This window comes from Anabrus simplex, chromosome 6, assembly GCF_040414725.1.
Source record: "Anabrus simplex isolate iqAnaSimp1 chromosome 6, ASM4041472v1, whole genome shotgun sequence".
NCBI classification, from domain to species: Eukaryota; Metazoa; Arthropoda; class Insecta; order Orthoptera; family Tettigoniidae; genus Anabrus; species Anabrus simplex.
This window is the reverse complement of record NC_090270.1, coordinates 62,557,692-62,577,745: the sequence shown is the minus strand read 5'-3', so window position 1 is coordinate 62,577,745 and position 20,054 is coordinate 62,557,692. Positions and strand designations below refer to the sequence as shown.

At 38.0% G+C, this 20,054-nt stretch overlaps 1 protein-coding gene across 1 annotated transcript in view; it reads left to right on the top strand.

Moving 5' to 3' along the window:
- Smyd4-2 (SET and MYND domain containing, class 4, member 2) overlaps positions 1–19,149 on the top strand; it is a 69,470-nt gene extending 50,321 nt beyond the window's left edge. Inside the window, exon 11 of the mRNA XM_067149007.2 lies at positions 18,772–19,149. Coding sequence (XP_067005108.2) covers positions 18,772–19,123 — 352 coding nt within the window. The 3' untranslated portion in view covers positions 19,124–19,149. The remainder of the gene's footprint in view (positions 1–18,771) is intronic.
- Positions 19,150–20,054: the final 905 nt, after the last annotated feature.

The following is a 20,054-nucleotide window of genomic DNA, read 5'->3' as shown; positions in this document are numbered from 1 at the left end:
GATGAAATGGTACATAATATATTGAACACTCGTGAGCATCAATATCATAGAAATTAGCAGTCTCGATCATGCACTAATTGAAAATAGTTCACATAATGCAAAACGTATGGCAGGCTACTCATGCACTTATAAACATAAAGTTTAAAATTAATGTCTAACGGAGCTTTAAGTCTTACCTCAGTATTTCCTATTTGTACTTCAGGTCGATACGACGGCATGTTGTGGCATCAAAAATGTCTATCACAGCATTGTAGAAATTAGGCCTCTTCAATAAGTCACTCAGAAATTTCTTCTCAATCACAATCAAAGAATGTGCAGAGAGCCTGTCCTGTACTTGAAAATTTCTTTGGAAGGTGTGTATCCCTTCTAAGGCCGAGAAGCTTCTTTCAGCGGAAGCGCTAGTTGCCGGGATGGTGAGAATGAGGTCAATCAATTTCGTTGCTTCTGGATATGCTTTTTTTAAGACCACTGGTGTGCAAATATTGGTAGAGGTCATATGCATTATTTTTCACAAGGTCTGGCTTCATGTAGAGGACAGACAGTTCACTTTTAAGCTTTATACAGTCAAAATTTCGTCCATAGGTCTTCACTAACAAATAGGCACTGTTCGGGAACTTCTTAGTGAAATTGTTAAACTGGTCAGTATCAATTAACTGAAGGAACTCCAGCTTGTTAATATCAGAAAATCACCGAGCTTGATAGCTGCAGCCGCTTAAGTGCGGCCATTATCCAGTATTCGGGAGATAGTGGGTTCGAACCCCACTGTCGGCAGCCCTGAAGATGGTTTTCTGTGGTTTCCCATTTTCACATCAGGCAAATGCCGGGGCTCTACCTTAATTAAGGCCACGGCCACTTCCTTCTCATTCCTAGCCCTTTCCTGTCCCATCGTCGCCATGAGACCTATCTGTGTCAGTGTGACGTAAAGCAATTCTCTGGAGCTTTTGAGGGTAATCTTGCCTCTCTCCATTGTCTTGCAACTTTGACCACATAGTTTCAAAATTATTTCTGGTTGTCTGCAAAAACGCTTTAAACTGCTGGATCTCTTTGGAGCAGAAGGCAACATTACATATTTTCTTCTGAAGGATCTGATACAGAATATCAGATTGAGGGAGCACTTCAGCAAATAAATTTAATAGGAATTAGAAATCAAAGTCTTGCAGGGTAACACAGTAACCCTTAGCTTGAATTCTCGTTCCACCGTCCCATTTGTCTTTCATTTCTCTGAAGAATTCAAGGAGATCTGTATGGACAGACTTCAACCAGCCTAACAGCATATATCCATCGGGTAGGCGGTACTGTTGGTAATCGTCTCTGTATTACTTTGTCAAGAGCAGCGGCCCTTTTAGGGGATGTTGAAAAAAACCCTGCTAACCCAGACAAGGTCTGAAAAATACTTTACATTCCTTGATGTGGTTAAAAGATTGCTGTAATACCAAGTTGAGCCTATGATCATAGCAGTGAACAAATATAGTCTGATCATATTTATCCATGATTAACTTCTGCAACCCACTGTGCTGTCCTGCCATCACTGCTGTGCCATCAAATGTTTCTGCTACTAACTTTTCAGCACACTGAAATTCTTGTAACACTCCAAAGAGATGTTTAGAGAGAGAAACAGCAGAATGGTCACCGCGTATATCACTGAACCTCAAAAATCCCTCTCGAATTTAACCTTCGGGACTAACATATCTAAATACAGTCGAGAGTTGTGCTCTGTTAGAAATGTCTGTACTTTCATCCAAAATAACGGAAATAAAGTTTGCTTTCTTAATCTCGCCCTTAATTTCGCTGGTCATAAAAGTAGCTATCGCTTCAATAATATCATTTTTTATATCAGATGAAAGTCCAAGTCCTGAGAAAACTGTAGATGTTTCTAACAAGGGAACATTGGCAATGGTTAAGTCGCCGATTGCAATGAAACTTGGAAAACACATTGAGGTACACGTAAAAAAGATGTCGGCATCAATTTTAGGAGCCAACATTCATTAGGGTGTTAACTACGGGGCCTAAAAGTTGCGACATTTCAAATTCCGCGCGATCAGCGATGAATACCTCCTGGACAATGCTAAGCCGGCACACTGCGTGGCAGGAGACACGACTCTGCACCTCCTCCCCTCCCCACTCCAATTGGTTCGCCGCAGCACGTTTCCCTTCTCCCCGCGCTTGCTGGCTCCTTAGCTGTCGAAGAGAACCTGTGCTACACTTTGCGTACTCTATCAGCCTTCCTCATATCTCTCCTTTGTGATTTCCACATTGTATTAGTCAGTTTACGTTTTCTGAAATGTTTATGATAACGTTTGCACCGAGCGAGTTGGCTGTGCGGTTAGAGGCATCCGGGAGATAGTGGGTTCGACTCCCACTGCCGGCAACCCTGAAGATGGTTTTCCGTGGTTTCCCATTTTCACACCAGGGTTGTACCTTAATTAAGGCCACGGCCAATTCCTTCCAACTCCTAGGCCTTTCCTATCCCATCGTCGCCATAAGACCTATCTGTGTCGGTGCGACGTAAAGCAATTAGCAAAAAAAGTATGGTGCCTGTTGTTAATTGTGTTTTGTTTCGGTTTTCTTTTCACTATTTTTTAATGTTTCGAATAGACCAAAGATCGTTTTTGTTTACTATCGGTTATTGACGGGGAGTTTGCCCGATGTAATGTACACGGTGTCATTTATTGTGCTGCCTCTTTATTGTTTGTTGTTGTACCAGTTCGTACAACAGCCATTTAACTTTTTGCGTATTTTACTGCCATTATACCCAGAAGACTGTAGTGTGATACTTTAATATCAATACTTGTTGAATACATAGACCTTCGTCAGCTATAACGCAAAAGTACCGGTACAGTAAGACTATAGGTCTGCCTGTGATTACTGTATATCAACTGCATATATAAATGCACATCGTTTTTATTTTTTAAGGCTTTTCTTATTACATTAAACGTTACTACATTCCATGTCAAACCCATATCAAAGTTGCCTATGCATTACATTTATTTATATTCGACAACCATTTCTGCACTTGAAATGTGTTGTGCCTGTCACTGCAAAACATAAATAAATCGTTCAGTACAAGCACAAATAAAAACATTCTACCTATAGGCCTATTCCTTATACCAGAGTATGCAATACGGAAAATACCAGTAGTTTCAAACTCGGAGTTTATAATTGTTGTTGTTGTCGTCCGTGATGTCATTTCGTTATGACACAACTGATAGCATACACAAAATGGGTGGGGGGAAGGGGACATAAAAAGAAGATATGGACCTATGACCAGGTTTTGATATCCCGAGGTACCGAATCTCATTACATTCATTGAGATCCTCTACACGGGCTCGTAATTTCTTTACATAAAAAAAAAGGTATTTAATGTTGTTTAAAGGTAGGAGGTTTATTTAGTGGTGGGTGATTTAATTTAATTAATTCCATATGTATGTCCACTCTAAAGGACACTACCGACAGCTTTAAGGCATTTTAGAAGTAAATAATAGGACGCGGTACCCCATCCCACGAATGTGACAACTCACCGGAATTAGCAGGAATGAAAATACGGTATAACATTTGAATAAAATACGGGTATATTAGTGTAGATTATTTATTACCATTTTGTGTGAAACGGAACGTTATTTAAAGTTTTTCTGCCAGGCTGAGTGGCTCAGACGGTTGAGGTGCTGGCCTTCTGACCCCAACATGGCAGGTTCGATCCTGGCTCAGTCCGGTGGTATTTGAAGGTGCTCAAATACGTCAGCCTCGTGTCGGTAGATTTACTGGCACATAAAAGAACTGCTGCGGGACTAAATTCTGGCACCTCGGCATCTCCAAAAACCGTAAAAGAGTAGTTAGTGAGACGTAAAGCGAATAATATTATTATTATGGATTTCAATAATTATAGTACGAAAAGAAGCGAAGTATAGAGCCGGTCCCGTTGAACAGCTAAGCAGCCAGCAAGTGCGGGGAGAAGGGAAATGTGCTGTGGTGAACCAGTTGGAGCGGCGAGGAGAGGAGGTGCAGAGGCGTGGCTCCAGGCACGCAGAGTGTGCCAGCTTAGCATTAGCCAGCAGGTATTCATCGCTGACCGCACGGAACTTGAAATGTCGCAACTTTTAGGCCCTGTAGTTAATGCCCTAATGAATGTTGGCACCCAAAATTGATGCCGACATCATTTTTACGTGTAGCTCAATGTGTTTTCCAAGTTTCATCGCAATCGGCGATTTAACCATTGCCGACGTTTCCTTGTAAGTGGTGCCAAAATACGTCATCTTTCTTAGCAATTAATGCTAGTAACTCCCTGTAATGCCTTTGCTAGCGAGATGTAGTGTTTACAGTGCACTATGTCTTCTAGTATGGGATGGAATAACTTTGTCACTTTCATTGACCTGTCTCAGTCTCATCCTTGGCTTTGACAGTATGAAGGTCACCAAGGTATGGGCGATGCTAGTAATACCATTCCTTATGCAGCCAGTCTCTGTTATGAATGGTGTGAAAATATCACTCATAGGGTCAGTTGGTGCATGCATTTCGGTGGGCTTGGCAGACTGATATGTAATAGCAACGTCTTGCTCAGCGAGGAAAGCAACATGAAACTACCTCACTCTTCATTTTCCTAGTATGCCTCTTCAGTGACGCCCAGGCTATCAGTGACAACTGTTAGTAGAACTGTGGAGGAGCAAACCAGTCTTTGGGCTTAATACCCAACATACACACATACAACTCCCTATATTAGATTCTTCAGTTTCTCGATGACCCCTGAAAAGTAAGCCTTGCTTTGAAAGAAAACACACAGTAACTATAAAAGAGCTGACAATATATCTGTTATTTTTAAATAACTCATTATGCTTGTCAATTTTCTTTCTGTAAGCTGTACTCAAACAGAACACTATTCTGGACCTTCCGAACTCAATCATATCGGCATCTCTTTAAAACTCTGAAACTATCTAAATTGTACACACCGTCTTTATTCCAAGAATTGTCTTTTTAGGAAAATAGAATACATGGTCAACAGTACAGTTTATTCATTTTTGCACAACCACATAACCATTCCAGATTTATGTACCATGAGTCATGAAAATATCGTACTGTTCTTTTTTATTCCTTGACTACCTTTTTCAATTATGTTTTTCTTTTCTTGAAAAGTTCTTAGTGAAAATGGTGTGTTCACTAAGCTTTCTATTATACATGGATATTCTGGACCCCCCCAATTCACTTATTTTCAAGGTGGAAGCGACCGCACTCATTTTAATGTTTAATACATTGTGCAGTCCTATAGGCTATCCTTGCCTAACATAATTATTTATTATTTACATATTTTATGCCCTCATTGGAGCACTTAAATCAATACATTTGAGTTAATTTCTTCTTTTTCTTCTCCCAGAACTTTCTCATCCTCTCTGACCTAGAAGCCCTTTTCTGTTTTTGGAAAATCAACTTAAGCTGGAGATCGAAAATAAGTGAAGAAGGATTTGAATTCTCTTTATGTGGATACTTATATCTCAAAAGCTAACATGTTACAGATGTGAAAATTGGTATTTGGAATATCCTTTGGAAATAAAGAAACTTTTTTTTCTCTCTCTTAAAAGAGGACTGTTTCTCACATATCGCATGTTCTAGCTTTAGCTCTACCAGTAGCTTGGTCGTCTTTGCCCTAAAAGGCAATGCCACAAACGTGGGTTACAAAGTGGTCCTGGGATAAATGAAATGCAAGTTTTTGGCAAGTTTTCATACTATAGGGATTTTCAGATAATGTTCTTAGAGCAGTACCGAGGAACAATTTTTTTTTATCAACTTGCAAAATCCTAGTGAAGCAGTGGGTAACAGCTAGTCCAATAATAATAATATTCACGTCAGGATAAATTTGAGATGATAAATTATGTGTTCAGCAGTAATGTCAAGCGATATTTGCAGTTTATATTGAAATCCAGTGAAGTTTGATAAAGTTGGCATTTATTTTTGGGAAATTTAAATTCTTTGACGCCGTGTATTTGTGATAAAGAAAATCATGCTATGCTAATTTGCTCTTGAGATCAGGAAAATTTAGAGAAGTTAATTGTGAAATTATTATAAAGTTGTTTGGTCATGGGATTGCTTGTATTTGAAAAAGTTTCAAACAAGAAGAAATGGATTGTAATGGAAATGAAATATTATGAGAATAGTTAGGAAGATGTTAAAGGCAGAGTAAGCCTGTATTTTCTGAGTGATGTATAATGAGCAGGCGGTTGAGAATAAGAGGCCCTGTTTCTGACGGAGAGGAGTTTTTGTGACATGGTGTATGTTAAGATGTAATATCTGAGACAGGCTGTGTAAGATGAATGATGAATGTAAAGGTTGTAAAAACTAAGTGAGCATGTTGTAATGCCTATTTTAAGGACAAGTAGATGTTCTCCCATGATTACTATTTTATATGAGACTGTAGGCCACGGCAGTTAAGTGACGGTTCTATTTGATACCAGCAAAGTGCATTTTGGGATAGCCGACCTCACGAACGAAATACATTCTGACACCTAGTCAAGATAATACTTGATTATTCAGTCAATCAATCAATCAATATTGATCTGCATTTAGGGCAGTCGCCCAGGTGGAAAATTCCCTATCTGTTGTTTTTCTAGCCTTTTCTTAAATGATTTCAAAGAAATTGGAAATTTATTGAACATCTCTCTTGGTAAGTTATTCCAACACTTAACTCCCATATTTATAAATGAATATTTGCCCCAATTTGTCCTCTTGAATTCCAACTTTATCTTCATATCGTGACCTTTCCTTGTTTAAAGACGCCACTCAAACTTATTCGTCTACTAATGTCATTCCATGCCATCTCTCCGCTGACAGCTCAGAAAATCTGACTATGTCTCATTCTACAAATAATCAACTTATACTATTTTTAGACAAACACTAATATCCATTCCATGTACATATAATATTATGACAAGTTTATTATTGAATTTTAGTTACATTTAAGCATCGCTTTCTTTACAGACTAGATTTTTATGACTGTTTTATCTTGTATTAATGCATGTATTATACTTTAATGAGGAACCCAGTTCAGGGCCCTGACTTAGCTTTAGATTAAGTGTGGCTGAAGATGCTTACAAACCTTAAGCAAAACATTCCCATTTTATTGGAATGGTGGTTTTTAATAAATGTGTTTGAAACTTTTTTACATTCTGTACATTCGGTTATCATAATGAGATTTACAACATGTAACATACCACTTAGTCAAGCAGCTCGTCTTCTTTCTTCCAATTCTTCCCAGCCCAAACTTTGCAACATTTTTGTAATGCTACTCTTATGTCAGAAATACCCAGAACAAATCAAGCTGCTTTTCTTAGGATTTTTTCCAGTTCTTGAATCAGATAATCCTGGTGAGGGTCCCATACGCTGGAACCATACTCTAGTTGGGGTCTTACCAGAGAATTACATGCCCTCTCCTTTACATCCTTACTACAACGCCTAAACACCCTCATAACCATGTGCAGAGATCTGTACCCTTTATTTACAATCCCATTTATGTGATTACCCCAATGAAGATCTTTCCTTATATTAACACCTAGATACTTACAATGATCCTCAAAAGGAACTTTCACCCCATCAACGCAGTAATTAAAACTGAGAGGACTTTTCCTATTTGTGAAACTCACAACCTGACTTTTAACCCCGTTTATCAACATACAATTGCCTACTGTCCAGCTCACAATATTATTGAGGTCATTTCGCAGTTGATCACTATCTTGTAACTTATTTATTACTCTATACAGAATAACATCATCTGCAAAAAGCCTTACCTCTGATTCCACTTGTTTTCTCATATCATTTTTATATATACATAAAGGTCCAATATACCGAGCTCGATAGCTGCAGTCACTTAAGTGTGGCCAGTATCCAGTATTCGAGAGATAGTGGGTTCGAACCCCACTGTCAGCAGTCCTGAAGAAGTTTTCCGTGGTTTCCCATTTTCACACCAGGCAAATGCTGGGGCATACCTTAATTAAGGCCACGGACACTTCCTTCCCCACTCCTAGCCCTTTCCTGTCCTATCGTCGCCATAAGACTTATCTGTGTCGATGCGACGTAAAGCAACTAGCAAAAAAAATAAAAAAAAAAATAAGGATCGGTAAACAAGGGTATCAAGATCAAATGTTTAGCTTTCGCAGATGACATGGCCTTACTAGCTGAGACGTGGGAGGAAGCCAAGGAGCAGTCCTTCGAACTGCTGAAGCAAGCAGAGAAGATAGGTCTCAAAATCGCCTTTGGAAAGACCAAAATAATGACCAACATTAAGAATCCTCCAAAATATTTGAAAGTGGGGGAACAAAAAATAGAGATCATCACAGATTTCAAATACCTTGGTGAATGGATCAGTTGGAATGGTCTTGAGAAGAAAGCAATGGAATCTCGGCGAACCAAATTAGAAACAGCCTTCCAGCTTACGAAAGACACCTACAACAAAAAATTCCTCTCCTGGAATTCCAAGATCAGACATTATAATACAGTAGTCAAGCCTGAAGCCCTGTATGCTGCAGAAACTCTATCTATAACTATGCATGGTCCAATGGAAAAGTTAGAGATAAAGGAAAGGAAAATTCTACGAAAAATTCTAGGCCCCAAATTTCATAATAACGAACTTTCACACATCCGCAATGAAACTCTGTATAGGAAATCAGAAAGGATTTCCGACACAATAAGGAAAAGGAGAATTGACTTCTATGGCCACATCCTAAGAATGGATCCGAAAAGGATAACTAAAAGAATCTTCGACTATTTCCGTTATAAGAAAACCAAGCCGAACTGGTTTAAGGAAACTGAGAAGGACCTACAAGAATTCCAAATTACAGAAGAGATGCTTGTAGATGGATCTGCAAAGAAAACAACCAAAGATAAAATGAGGTTTCAGGACAGGGTGAAGCCCAAGCGACTATACAGAATTTCTGAAGAAGAGAGGAAGGCAAGATCTGAAAGAATGAAAAAGTACTGGGAGGATAGGAAAACACGACTCACTAACCATTGATTGATCTATCGTACCCCAAAGAGGGTGAAACGGACAAGAAGAAGAAGAAAAGGTCCAATAATACTGCCTTGAGGAATTCCCCTCTTAATTATTACAGGGTCAGATAAAGCTTCACCTACTCTAATTCTCTGAGATCTGTTTTCTAGAAATATAGCAACCCATTCAGTCACTCTTTTGTCTAGTCCAACTGCACTCATTTTTGCCAGTAGTCTCCCATGATCCACCCTATCAAATGCTTTAGACAGGTCAATCGCGACACAGTCCATTTGATCTCCTGAATCCAAGATATCTGCTATATCTTGCTGGAATCCTACAAGTTGAGCTTCAATGGAATAAATTGAATTCCATTCTGTATCTTTATGAGATAAAATTATCGCTGACTAAAGACATTGTGGGTGTGAAAAATGAATTTTATTAGAATGATACTTTAGCTCGAGTAGATTGATGAAATGTGACTTCACTGGATAGCTTACGGTGGTACCTGTTTGAAAAGTGTTCGACATGCGAGTTATATCGTGAATATTGGGATAGTAGTGACTATTGTTTTCAGTGATATTATGTAATATTAAAGGAGAGTTGAGTTTCTTTTTATTTAGCAAAACTTCACTGCATGTGTTGAGATTGTATTAAAGAATAGATTCAACTATTTGGACATGTTGTTTAATTTCGATTTCACGCTTTATTGTAGGAAATAGACAGTAATATTTCCAGGTTCAAGTTCATTCTGTGGCGAATTTCACTTCATTGTGTTAGAGTTTTAATGAGGATTAGGTTGAAATATCTGGGCATTGTGTATAAAGTTTTGATTTTGCCTGACAGTATAAATAATATGTAGATGCCAACGATAGATTTAGGATGTCAAGCGTATTATATAACTTAAGGATGATTAGGCACTGTAACGTGGGCTCAACGACAGGATTAGGGCGTAGTCTGTATATAGTCAAGACATAGGTTAGTCAGTTTTGCAAATCGACTTGAACAATGTTAGTTTTGCAGTAGTGGATATGAATGTGAGAAGCATTAGCATGTATTATTCAGGCCATGTTTCAGCATAATTCTTACTAGCCAAAAGGTGCTTCCATAATAGCTTTGCATCCGTAGTAGCATGAATGTAAGGGTTGTCCCACATGGAAACCTTAGCTAATGGAGACTGATCATTACTGCTTAGCCGCATGTGTTCAAGTTCGATGAACTTTTGTTTTCTGTTTATTTTTTCTTTACTTTTAGATTTATTGGTCGGATGTCCGGTATATTATGATAGTGTCATGTGTTGACACTTAGTTGATTTATGTAGGATTTACACTGCGAATGCAGTTTCGATTTGTCAGCTGTTAATATATATATTTTATTTTCATTTTTTATTATTCACTTTATTTTATGTGAGACGTTGATCTACCGATCACTTGTAGTTTAATGGGACAAGTGTAGATAGACGGATTGGTAATGGTAGTCATAGTCATAGAATATTTGTGTTACATTGCGGACTTGTAATTGAACAAACTTAACGACGTAATTGTTTTATAACGTGAAAGCTGGTTTAGTAAGAACATTTTCAAGTGATTTATCACTTTTCTTTAACTTCAATGTTTGGCATTTCTTCTAAATGCATAATGAATTAATGTTTTACTGCATTTCGCAGTTGTGTTTCTTCAGGACGACGTAACATACGATCCCATCGGATCAAGTGTTGTTGGTTCCTTCTGAACATCTGTTTGGGGTGATGTATGTTTCAGCACTGGGATTTTTCTGTAACTTAAGGGTGTCACGTGATGATAATACACGGTGGAATTTTATTTTTGATTGTGATAATTGATGTTAATTTGTAATGAACATCATACTTTCTAGTAATATTTCACAACCTATCCAAAGCAACTGATAGTCGATTTGGTTCGATTAAGGGTCCATTCGGGGGATGTTCCAATATCCGATAGGATAGTAGACTGGTGGATAACCCTAATTAAATCTAAATCTAGGATTCTACTTGTTGAAGGTCAGATTTTCCACGGATCATGTGGATTAACTCTCAGTTATCGTTTTTATCAATGGTGCCCGATTTTTAGGTTTTATTCTTGTTTTCTGATTTTTGCTGTCCACGAACTTTATATTTCAAAGAATGAAAACGTAGTGTAATGTTAAATGATAATAAAAAGATAAGACTCATGTTATGTATTGTGACTGCGTTGAAACATGTTGTAAAAATTTTAAGTTATTTTTCTGGCTAAATTAATAAATATTTTTATCATGATTTTAATTGAATAGGTATTTTAGTAAGCACATTTTTGCTCCTCATTTCAAGTAGTTATGATCTTTTCTGAATCCTATCATTGGGTGGTCGATGTAGTGACAGAAGAAAACTCGTAACAACCCCAAGATCCAAGAGTATGATATTGTTGTACTGAAGCAGCCGAGGCAAACGACCAACGATGGAACGATAAGTTCAAGAGTTCAGTATAAGATGTAATACTGCCCACCATTATGGAGTAGAGACCTGGACACTGACTAAATGAAAGGACAATAAAATCAGGTCAGTGAAATTAAATTTGTAAGAAGTCTGATAGGAAAGACAAGAAAGGACAGAGTAAGGGATGAGGTTGTCAGAAATTAAATCAGAGTGGAAAAGCTTTACCACGGAACAGAGAGGCATAAACTTGATTGTTTGGACATGGATAGAAGAGAGAAAGATGCTAAAGCGGATGATGAAAACCCATATATGAGGAGGGAGGGCAAGAGGGAGATCTAGACTAAGGTGGCTGATAATGATCAAGAATGATATAATTAGATGAAACCTGGATTGGAACACAGTTAACCCGGGAAAGTTCGCATTCACTCCTTGGACGTGAGAGGTCGCACTGGGTTTTTATAGACCAGGTTGTTTCAAATGATGCATTACTATATTGTATTGTACTACTTTTTACTAGTTCTTTATTGTTTCTAATGTATTTTTTGCTCCAGGATTTATTTTTAAATGTTATTTTACATGGAAATCTTCTGGTTTTTGCTAATATAAAAATTCACACATTGCAAAACTGACTGAAAATCTCAGTTCAATCACTGGATATTCATTGTACTGATAATTTATTACCTACATCTAATAACAATGATAACTGTAATAACAATATAACACAAAAGGTATGTCAATATTGTGAAGACTTCAGTTCTGCATAGGCCTACTCATTCAGCCTTGTCACATATGGAACGTGAGTTTTAGCTGTGCACTCCTTCCAGATGTACGACTGACATGTGCTGCACTGTGTCTTGGTCTTTCTGTGTTTACACCAACGACCAGGCCCCATTTTCCACCTCGATGGTGCAGGCTGTTCACATTCCACCTTAGGTGGTCACGTTTCCTGATGTTACATATCCTCATCTTCATATCCTTGGATCAGTGGATCAATGCCTCTTTGGATCAGTGGTAGAGTGTCGATCTCCGGACCCCAAGATAGTGGGTTCAAACCCCGCAGAGGTAGTGGGATTTTCGAAGGACAAAAAAAAGTCCATTTGACATTCCATGTTGTATGATGTCGGCATGTGAAAGATCTCTGGTGATACATTTGGTGTTTACCCGTCAAAATTCATTAAATCTCAGCCACAGGCACCCAAGAGAGTTCCATTTTACTCTGTCTACCATCTAGTAGGCCTAAAGTAAAACAGAACATTGAAATTGATGAGCAGACAGCCAGATGGCATCAAATTAAAAAGTCTACACACAGTAGCTGAGGCCATACGATTATTATCAGTAATAAATTGTTTCTTGTACTTCATCTTATTGAGCTCTAAGCACTTTGTTTCTGTAGTGTTCTTCATTCTTTACACCTTCTAAGAGCTTCCTAATTCTGTCCTCTTCTTCAGGATCCATCATAAAATGGAAAATTTGACAGGTCACGTGCAGTGAAAAAGAGCAGGTCTGAAATAAATCACATGTAATTGGATTTAACGTGGAACAGTGAGTGTACTGGTGGACTGCGAGAAAGTATTGTTGAAACTCTCCGCTATGAATGGTGGGAAGGGTGTGCAGCAACTGGGACAATGGTGGTTGGATAGAAGAAGACGGAAAGTTGCCATAAACATCCCAACCTGGTGAAAGGTGGACAAGAGAAATGGATGATGATGATGATGATGATGATGATGATGATGATGATGATGATGATGATGATAGGAAAACAAAAAGGGACAAGAAGGTAAAGATGAATACAAGTGGTAACAGAATGGGAACATAAGACAAACATAGAAGGAGAAAAGGATCCCAGTAGGTCAAATAAGTAATGGAAAGGAACAAACCAGTGACAAATCCTATTCCTCGATTTATTTGACTTTCATCTTATCCCACATCAAGCCTGAAGATATGTCAAGTCAGCCCCTCAGTGAGTGTTGATGCCTGCCCTCCTGATGAAGATGAAAAGCAGAAATGAATAATAATAATGTTATTTGCTTTACGTCCCACTAACTACTTTTTCGGTTTTCGGAGACGCCAAGGTGCCGGAATTTAGTCCTGCAGAGTTCTCTTACGTGCCAGTAAATCTACCGACACGAGGCTGACGTATTTGAGCACCTTCAAATACCACCGGACTGAGCCAGGATCGAACCTGCCACGTTGGGGTCAGAAGGCCAGAGCAGAAGCAGAAATGAGGGCTGAGAAGAAACAGACATAGAAGAACTGGGAACAATGAAGAAAGAGCCTGTCTATTTGAAGACGGCATGCATTTCTTTTGGGTTTCATTGTTTGTCCCTGTCTCCTCTTTCTGTTGCTCCCTGTTTTGGTACTGACCTCTTATTGTTTTTATCCTATGATGTGTTCATTTTCATATTGTAGGTAAACTTATACCAAAAATGTGAAGGGTGTATAGGAAGTGTATATGCTACAATATTATACAGCTGTTATTGTACGGAAGGACAAAAGTGAATGTTCTCCCTTTTGCTTTACGTCCTACATGAGGCGAGTGTTTGCAAACACATATGTACTCGCTGCACATGGGTGACAGTCCAAAAAATGACCATGGCACTGGTGTCTGTGTATATGACACACAGGAAGTGTTTGTAAATATTACTCTTAAGTTACATGCTGTAACCAGTTTGCGTGCTTGTTGTGATTCATTATACTACTCTGATCTTCGTTCAGGTGTGCTGTGTTTGTCACAACAGGTAGCTTGCTCTTGTGACTGGAGTGACTCACAGCATACAGAAGCAAGCCACTGTACTGTGGCATGTGTTCTTACCTAGTGTATTACCTAATATAAAAGTATTATTTTTATAACATAGCATTACTGTACCTACATTACAAAACTTTTTAGGTATATACGGCTTGCCTTTTTCACTAGACCTTCCATATTTCTGTACAAAATTGTGGTAAATACTAATATGAAAAAATGAAAATGATTTTCACGTATGCCTTGGATACAACATTCCCTTTCACTTGGTGAAGTCCCACGAAGGTGACTACAAAGTGTGCCTCACCATAAGACTACAAACTCTAATACACAATTTGCTTGTTGTTTAAAAGGGGCCTAACCTCTAGGTCATCTGCCCCACAATTTGTGAGAAACGTGGAATGTGTTTTGGACTATTTGGAATTTAAGTGAAAATCATTTCCTAATTATGAGGAAAGGGAAATGTTGATTAGGGTAGGTAAATTGAGTAAATTAGGAGTTTATTTAGAACTTACCTTTTAATTAGCGTGCATGATGTGGTACCATAAGAAGTTTCATGGAATGTATTGGAAAATATTAACTCAAAATTCTGTATAGCAAGGTAAAGAAAATAAATACTATAGCACAGTAAAAAACAAAAGGAAAGGAAAGGAATATATTGTTTTAAAATTCAGGAGTCTGTTGGCTAATGGAGAAAAATGTAAATGTTTGTTTAGAATTGAGGAGTGTTTTTCTCAAAACTCGATAAAATACCAAAAAAAATTGAAATTGAGTTATGCACGCTAATGTTATCAGTTTGTCCTTGCTCACCATCGTGCGCAATCATCTTTTGCACAAGTCGATATTTGCCATATATCGAAGTGGTTGAAATCACTAGGGTTTTGCAAAAGTCGATATATGCTCTCGGAAAGTTAAAGCAAAACTCGATAAATGCAGTTAACTATTAATCACGTGGCATTCTCATGGATAATCAGAAGTGTTATTCTGTGGAACAATGGAATGTCGGACTCAGTTACTGAAAGGATGTATTCTTGGAACTGCATGCCACATGTTCCCGCGATTAGCCCTCATTTTACAATGGCGAAAAATGAGGGTATCCTCCTGTTCAATACATCATATATTCCGTCATTAGACGGAGCAAACAGATTCAGACATGTTTCGGCTCGCTTGAGCCATCTTCAGTGAAAAAAATTAGGCGGGTTGGAATAATTTACATAATATAAGTTGAAAAAATGCTAAAAAACATAATGAAAGAGTAAACAAAAAAACAAAAGAGAGCTTAGACGGAAAACAAAATTAGCACAAATATACAATATTTACATCAATATGCAGAGCAAAAAACTTACTGCGACAAAATTCAGTGAAACAGGTGTTAATTTGAAATAATAATTGATACTAAAAACTGCGTTAACCTAAGAAACAAGGGAATGAGAAAACAAATGATGCAGATGGAAACAAATAATAGTAGCGCATGGTGAGGTTGTGGACCTCATAGTTTACAAATTATTGGTTTAAAAATGACAAGACAGTTTGAAATTGCTGTCAAAATCATCCTAGTGGAAACCCATCACATCAAATTGGTCAGGAGGAGAGCGGGAGCAAACATTTTTGAGAGAAACCAAGCCTGAATTAACCTGCAGGCGAAAAGCCTGTGACAAGGAGAAAAAACACCATGAAATTTAAGGCTTTAGAAATAGCAGCATTCTCAATATCTTCTCAATCTAGCGGTCCCTTTCTTCATTATTGTTTCATAATGTTGGCTGGTGTTTTGCCTTATTATAGAGGGGTCGGAAGGGTCGCATATAAAAATATGAGAAGCTGTGTTAGGTAGAAGACAGATGCATAGTAAATTGTAGTAATCTAGTGGAAACCGTCAATGAAGTTCTAATGGTGTGCAGTAGGTGGTTGTCCTCTCTAGTGGCCTGGCTTTCTCAAAGTAACGGTCTCGTTCGCGTGATCAAGTCTATCGAGTCTCATTGTCGTAGACAAAATGAAACTCACTTCTTGAGAAGTTTTAAACAAGTTAGTGTGTGAGGAACTATTTCACTCTACAACAGTATGAATAATGAATCTGATGATTCTGAAACTGGCGTGCCGGTGAATGTGTCTGTGGAAGAAGAGAGTACCTGGAAAGCTGGCTAGAACTAAAAATGAACCTAATATTTAATGCATTCATGGACTCAAACACTTGCCCACAAATACAGAAACTAAAATGATGATACAATGCAAAGCTGCTGAACTCTGCTATGAAGATATCACCGAATTCCATCACCATGTGACTTCTTTAAACAAGATCGATCAAGACAAGTTTCTATTGAAGTATATGCACATTTCCACACCTCAGCGCAGGGTAGTGAACACTGAAAGTGCTAGGAAGAAGAAAAATGTTTCTGTGAAATACAGCATTAGGACGAAAACTGGTAAAATACTTCCTGTCTGTGCTGCAACTTTTCAAGGAATTTCTGGCATGTCAAAGGACACATTATCTTATCTGGCTAGTAGGTTTCATCATACTGGGAAGTTACCTAAGGAAAATCGAGGTGGTGACAGAACAGGCAAGGAACACAAGGACATAACGGTTGCCATTAAGAATCACATCAAAAAGTATAAATGCAGAGAGAGCCATCATGGCAGAGGAAAGTCTAAGAGATATTTACCATCATATCTCTCAGTCAATAGGATGTGGAAGACATTCTGTGAAGAAAGGAAAAGTTCTGGATTGAAACTGTGCTCGCTGTCAAAATACAAGTATATATTCTATAAGTGTTTCGATATGTTCAAAACTCCTCACACTGATACCTGCTCCACTTTAAAATTACAAGTAGTCTGATGAAAATAAAGACAGGAACATGCCTCGAGAAGAAGAATGAATTAAGGACAAGTTATAGATTGCATAAACTTTGTGCAAAGCAGTTTTATCAAATAATGAAAGAAGAAAACCCAGGTGTCATCAAGATATGTTTCGACATGCAACAGAATCAACCAATTCCGAAGTTATCAGTGAGTGAGGTTTTCTATGCCAGACAAGTGTGGTTATACAAGCTCTGCATCATGATTCACTCAAAGGAGCAAAGAAAGGAAGACACATTTTTCTATACTTGGCTAGAAACAGAATCCTCAAGAGGTTGCAACCAAGTTGCTTCGGCTTCATTGGACTTTCTTTTTAACCTAGAAAAGAAACTGCACAAAGATGTCTCTACCACGATACATTTATTCTCAGACTCTTGTAGCAGCCAAAACAAAAACAGTGTCATCCTGGCCACACTTTCTGCTTTCTTGGAAAAAAGCACATTATCCAATAATATTTTCCATTTCTTCCCTATTCGGGAACACAGCTACATGGCTCCAGACAGAGTGTTCGGTAGTACTGAGAAATCTTACAGAAGACGGGAAGACATATTGTCTCCCAAACAATATTATGATATCTTAGAGAAGCATGGCACCCTTAAAATTCTGAGCAGCGACTGAGAAATCAAAGATCTAAAATAGAGTTCACAGAAGGTACTACGAACTAGGTTGCCATTTAAAATGAATAGTCAACGTGTTATCACATGTAATAAGAGACATAAGAGAGTCTCCGTATCAGTACAGGATACCTACTTTGCATACCCAGTGGAAGATGAAGTTCAGAAAATGAAATCCAGCTATGAAGCATGGCTAAAATCTTCTGTTTTACCAAAGAAAAATCTGGTGAGCAAAAAACAAAGAATGGTGAAATTTTTTGAAATACCGGATGATACTGTGGATTTCTACAGGGTCGTGTTAGAAGACAAGTAACAGCCTTCTGATGGCTATGTGTTTTGATGAGTACTTAAATATTAATTGAGTAGACTTTATTTTGTAAGACTTAATTTTAATTTAACCTGTGTGATGTGTGTTCATTCATTACAATAGGATTGATAATATAGGTTAATACCTGATTTTGTTTTATATTACATTGCTTGATGCTAAGCATATTAGAATCTAATAATATGTAATCTTGCAATAAAAAGTAGCTTATATTATAAAATGTATGACAATGGAGCTCAAAATCAATAAATATTTTAAAAAATATTATTCACAAAATAACAAAAATAAAAATAAGTAAATAATTCCATAAACAAAAGTATATCGTTCAGTTATATTATTAATGTGAAGTTTCATTTTACCAGAATATTTGCATATATTGACTTTTGAAAAACTTGAGAAAATTATCTTCTAATCTTACCTCATCCACCTTAAGTTTCAACAAGTTCTATTCAGGTACTGTGCTTGTCTCTATTGGAACTAATATTGATGAAAATTTGAAATGTTTCATGCATATGCTTCCAAGTGAAAATAAAAAAAAACACATTTCCTGAAAAACGATATTTGCTGCAAATGTCGAGTTTTGAAAAAATGCCCCTCAAATGTTAATATTTGAAAAATATTTGTTTTCTGCTTACCTCATATTTCTGAGGTCACTGAAGCCACCCAGGCTCATTTTGCTTTAGCTGGGTTTTAAGGCCACATGACACCACGTGATTTCAGAGATGAAATTTCAACCAAAGATCGACCGGAATTCGAACCTCAGCCTCCCAGGTGGGAAGCCAGCAGCTAAGCCGCTGAGCTAATCACGTTCCCCAGAATTGTTAACATACAATATATAATTTGTTTCAGGTGTACTACAGCTGGATGCAAACAGCTGTTACCAATTCCACATCAAAATCCACCTAAAGGAAAGCAGAAGCCAACACTAATGGTGAAGTGTAGATCTTGTAAAAAGCAAATATCTGTGGAAGAACAACTGGCAATCATGAAGGAGTGTGAAGAAGACTATGCTAGAGGGCTGGATGCCATGGACGAGGGAGATACGACAACAGCCATTCCTCTCTTCTCTTCCTACATTGACAGGATGCATGCCATAGGCAGTCCTCCTCACAAGGATCTTCATCTGTGCCAAGAGGCACTTCGAATATGCATGGCTGACAGTGGGAACAAATGGATTACATCTGGTAGTGTCCAAAGATAAATAAAAGTTTGATAACTGAAAAGAAATGTCATGCTTCACGTCTCAGTCTTTTATATTTTCCCTAAGTGCAAGGTCTTCATTTATTGACTGGATTATAATTTCACTCAACATGTTTTCTTTTTTCTTTTCTTTCTTTAACTATGACATATTTCATCTGCTGTATCCAGTTTACAATGTCATACAAATTTAACTTCTTTAACATAGAATACATCTGCATTTTCTGAACAGTACTTAGCTGGTAAGCACTGATAAGCAAGTCAGACTGATGGCCATGTTCTTTTAGGCATGAAGTCTATAAATGGTCTGACACCGTGGTTAGCCAGTTCTAGTCCTGTTGGTCGAAACACATTTTACCATCAGAATATTGGCTGGCAGAGTAGGGGGGGTATAAAATCTTTAATCACTAGATTGAGTGGCAAAAGCCTGAATTAAATTTCAAACCTCTCCACAGTGCTCATATGGAGTGAGGGCGCATGATGCTGTTGATAGTGATTCGTCCATCGATGGAGACGTAAAGCCTTGAGCAGACCCCTTGGTGCTATTCAACAGGAGTAGGCTATGCGCCAGCACCAGGTTTCACCCTCTCCCGTCCTACTATCACACTGTACATCACGTCATTCATTTCATCTCATTAACTCCTCTGATGAAGTTGACATCAGGAAGGGCACGCTAACCATTTGGCCATGGAGCCGGACAGTGATACAATAGTGCAGCTATCTTAAGGTACAAAAGCTCACTACGCAGATTCATCTCACTTCATACCTGACTCCGTAGAGAAATGGTACAGGGATCGGACATACACTTCAGTTGTTGTTACGAAAACATGAAAGTTTTAAAATCAAAATAACTTCTAGATCACATGTGTAATAACAGTATTCCATATCTCATTTTAGAAAGGAAGGACCACTGTATCTAGCAACAAGTCTGAGTC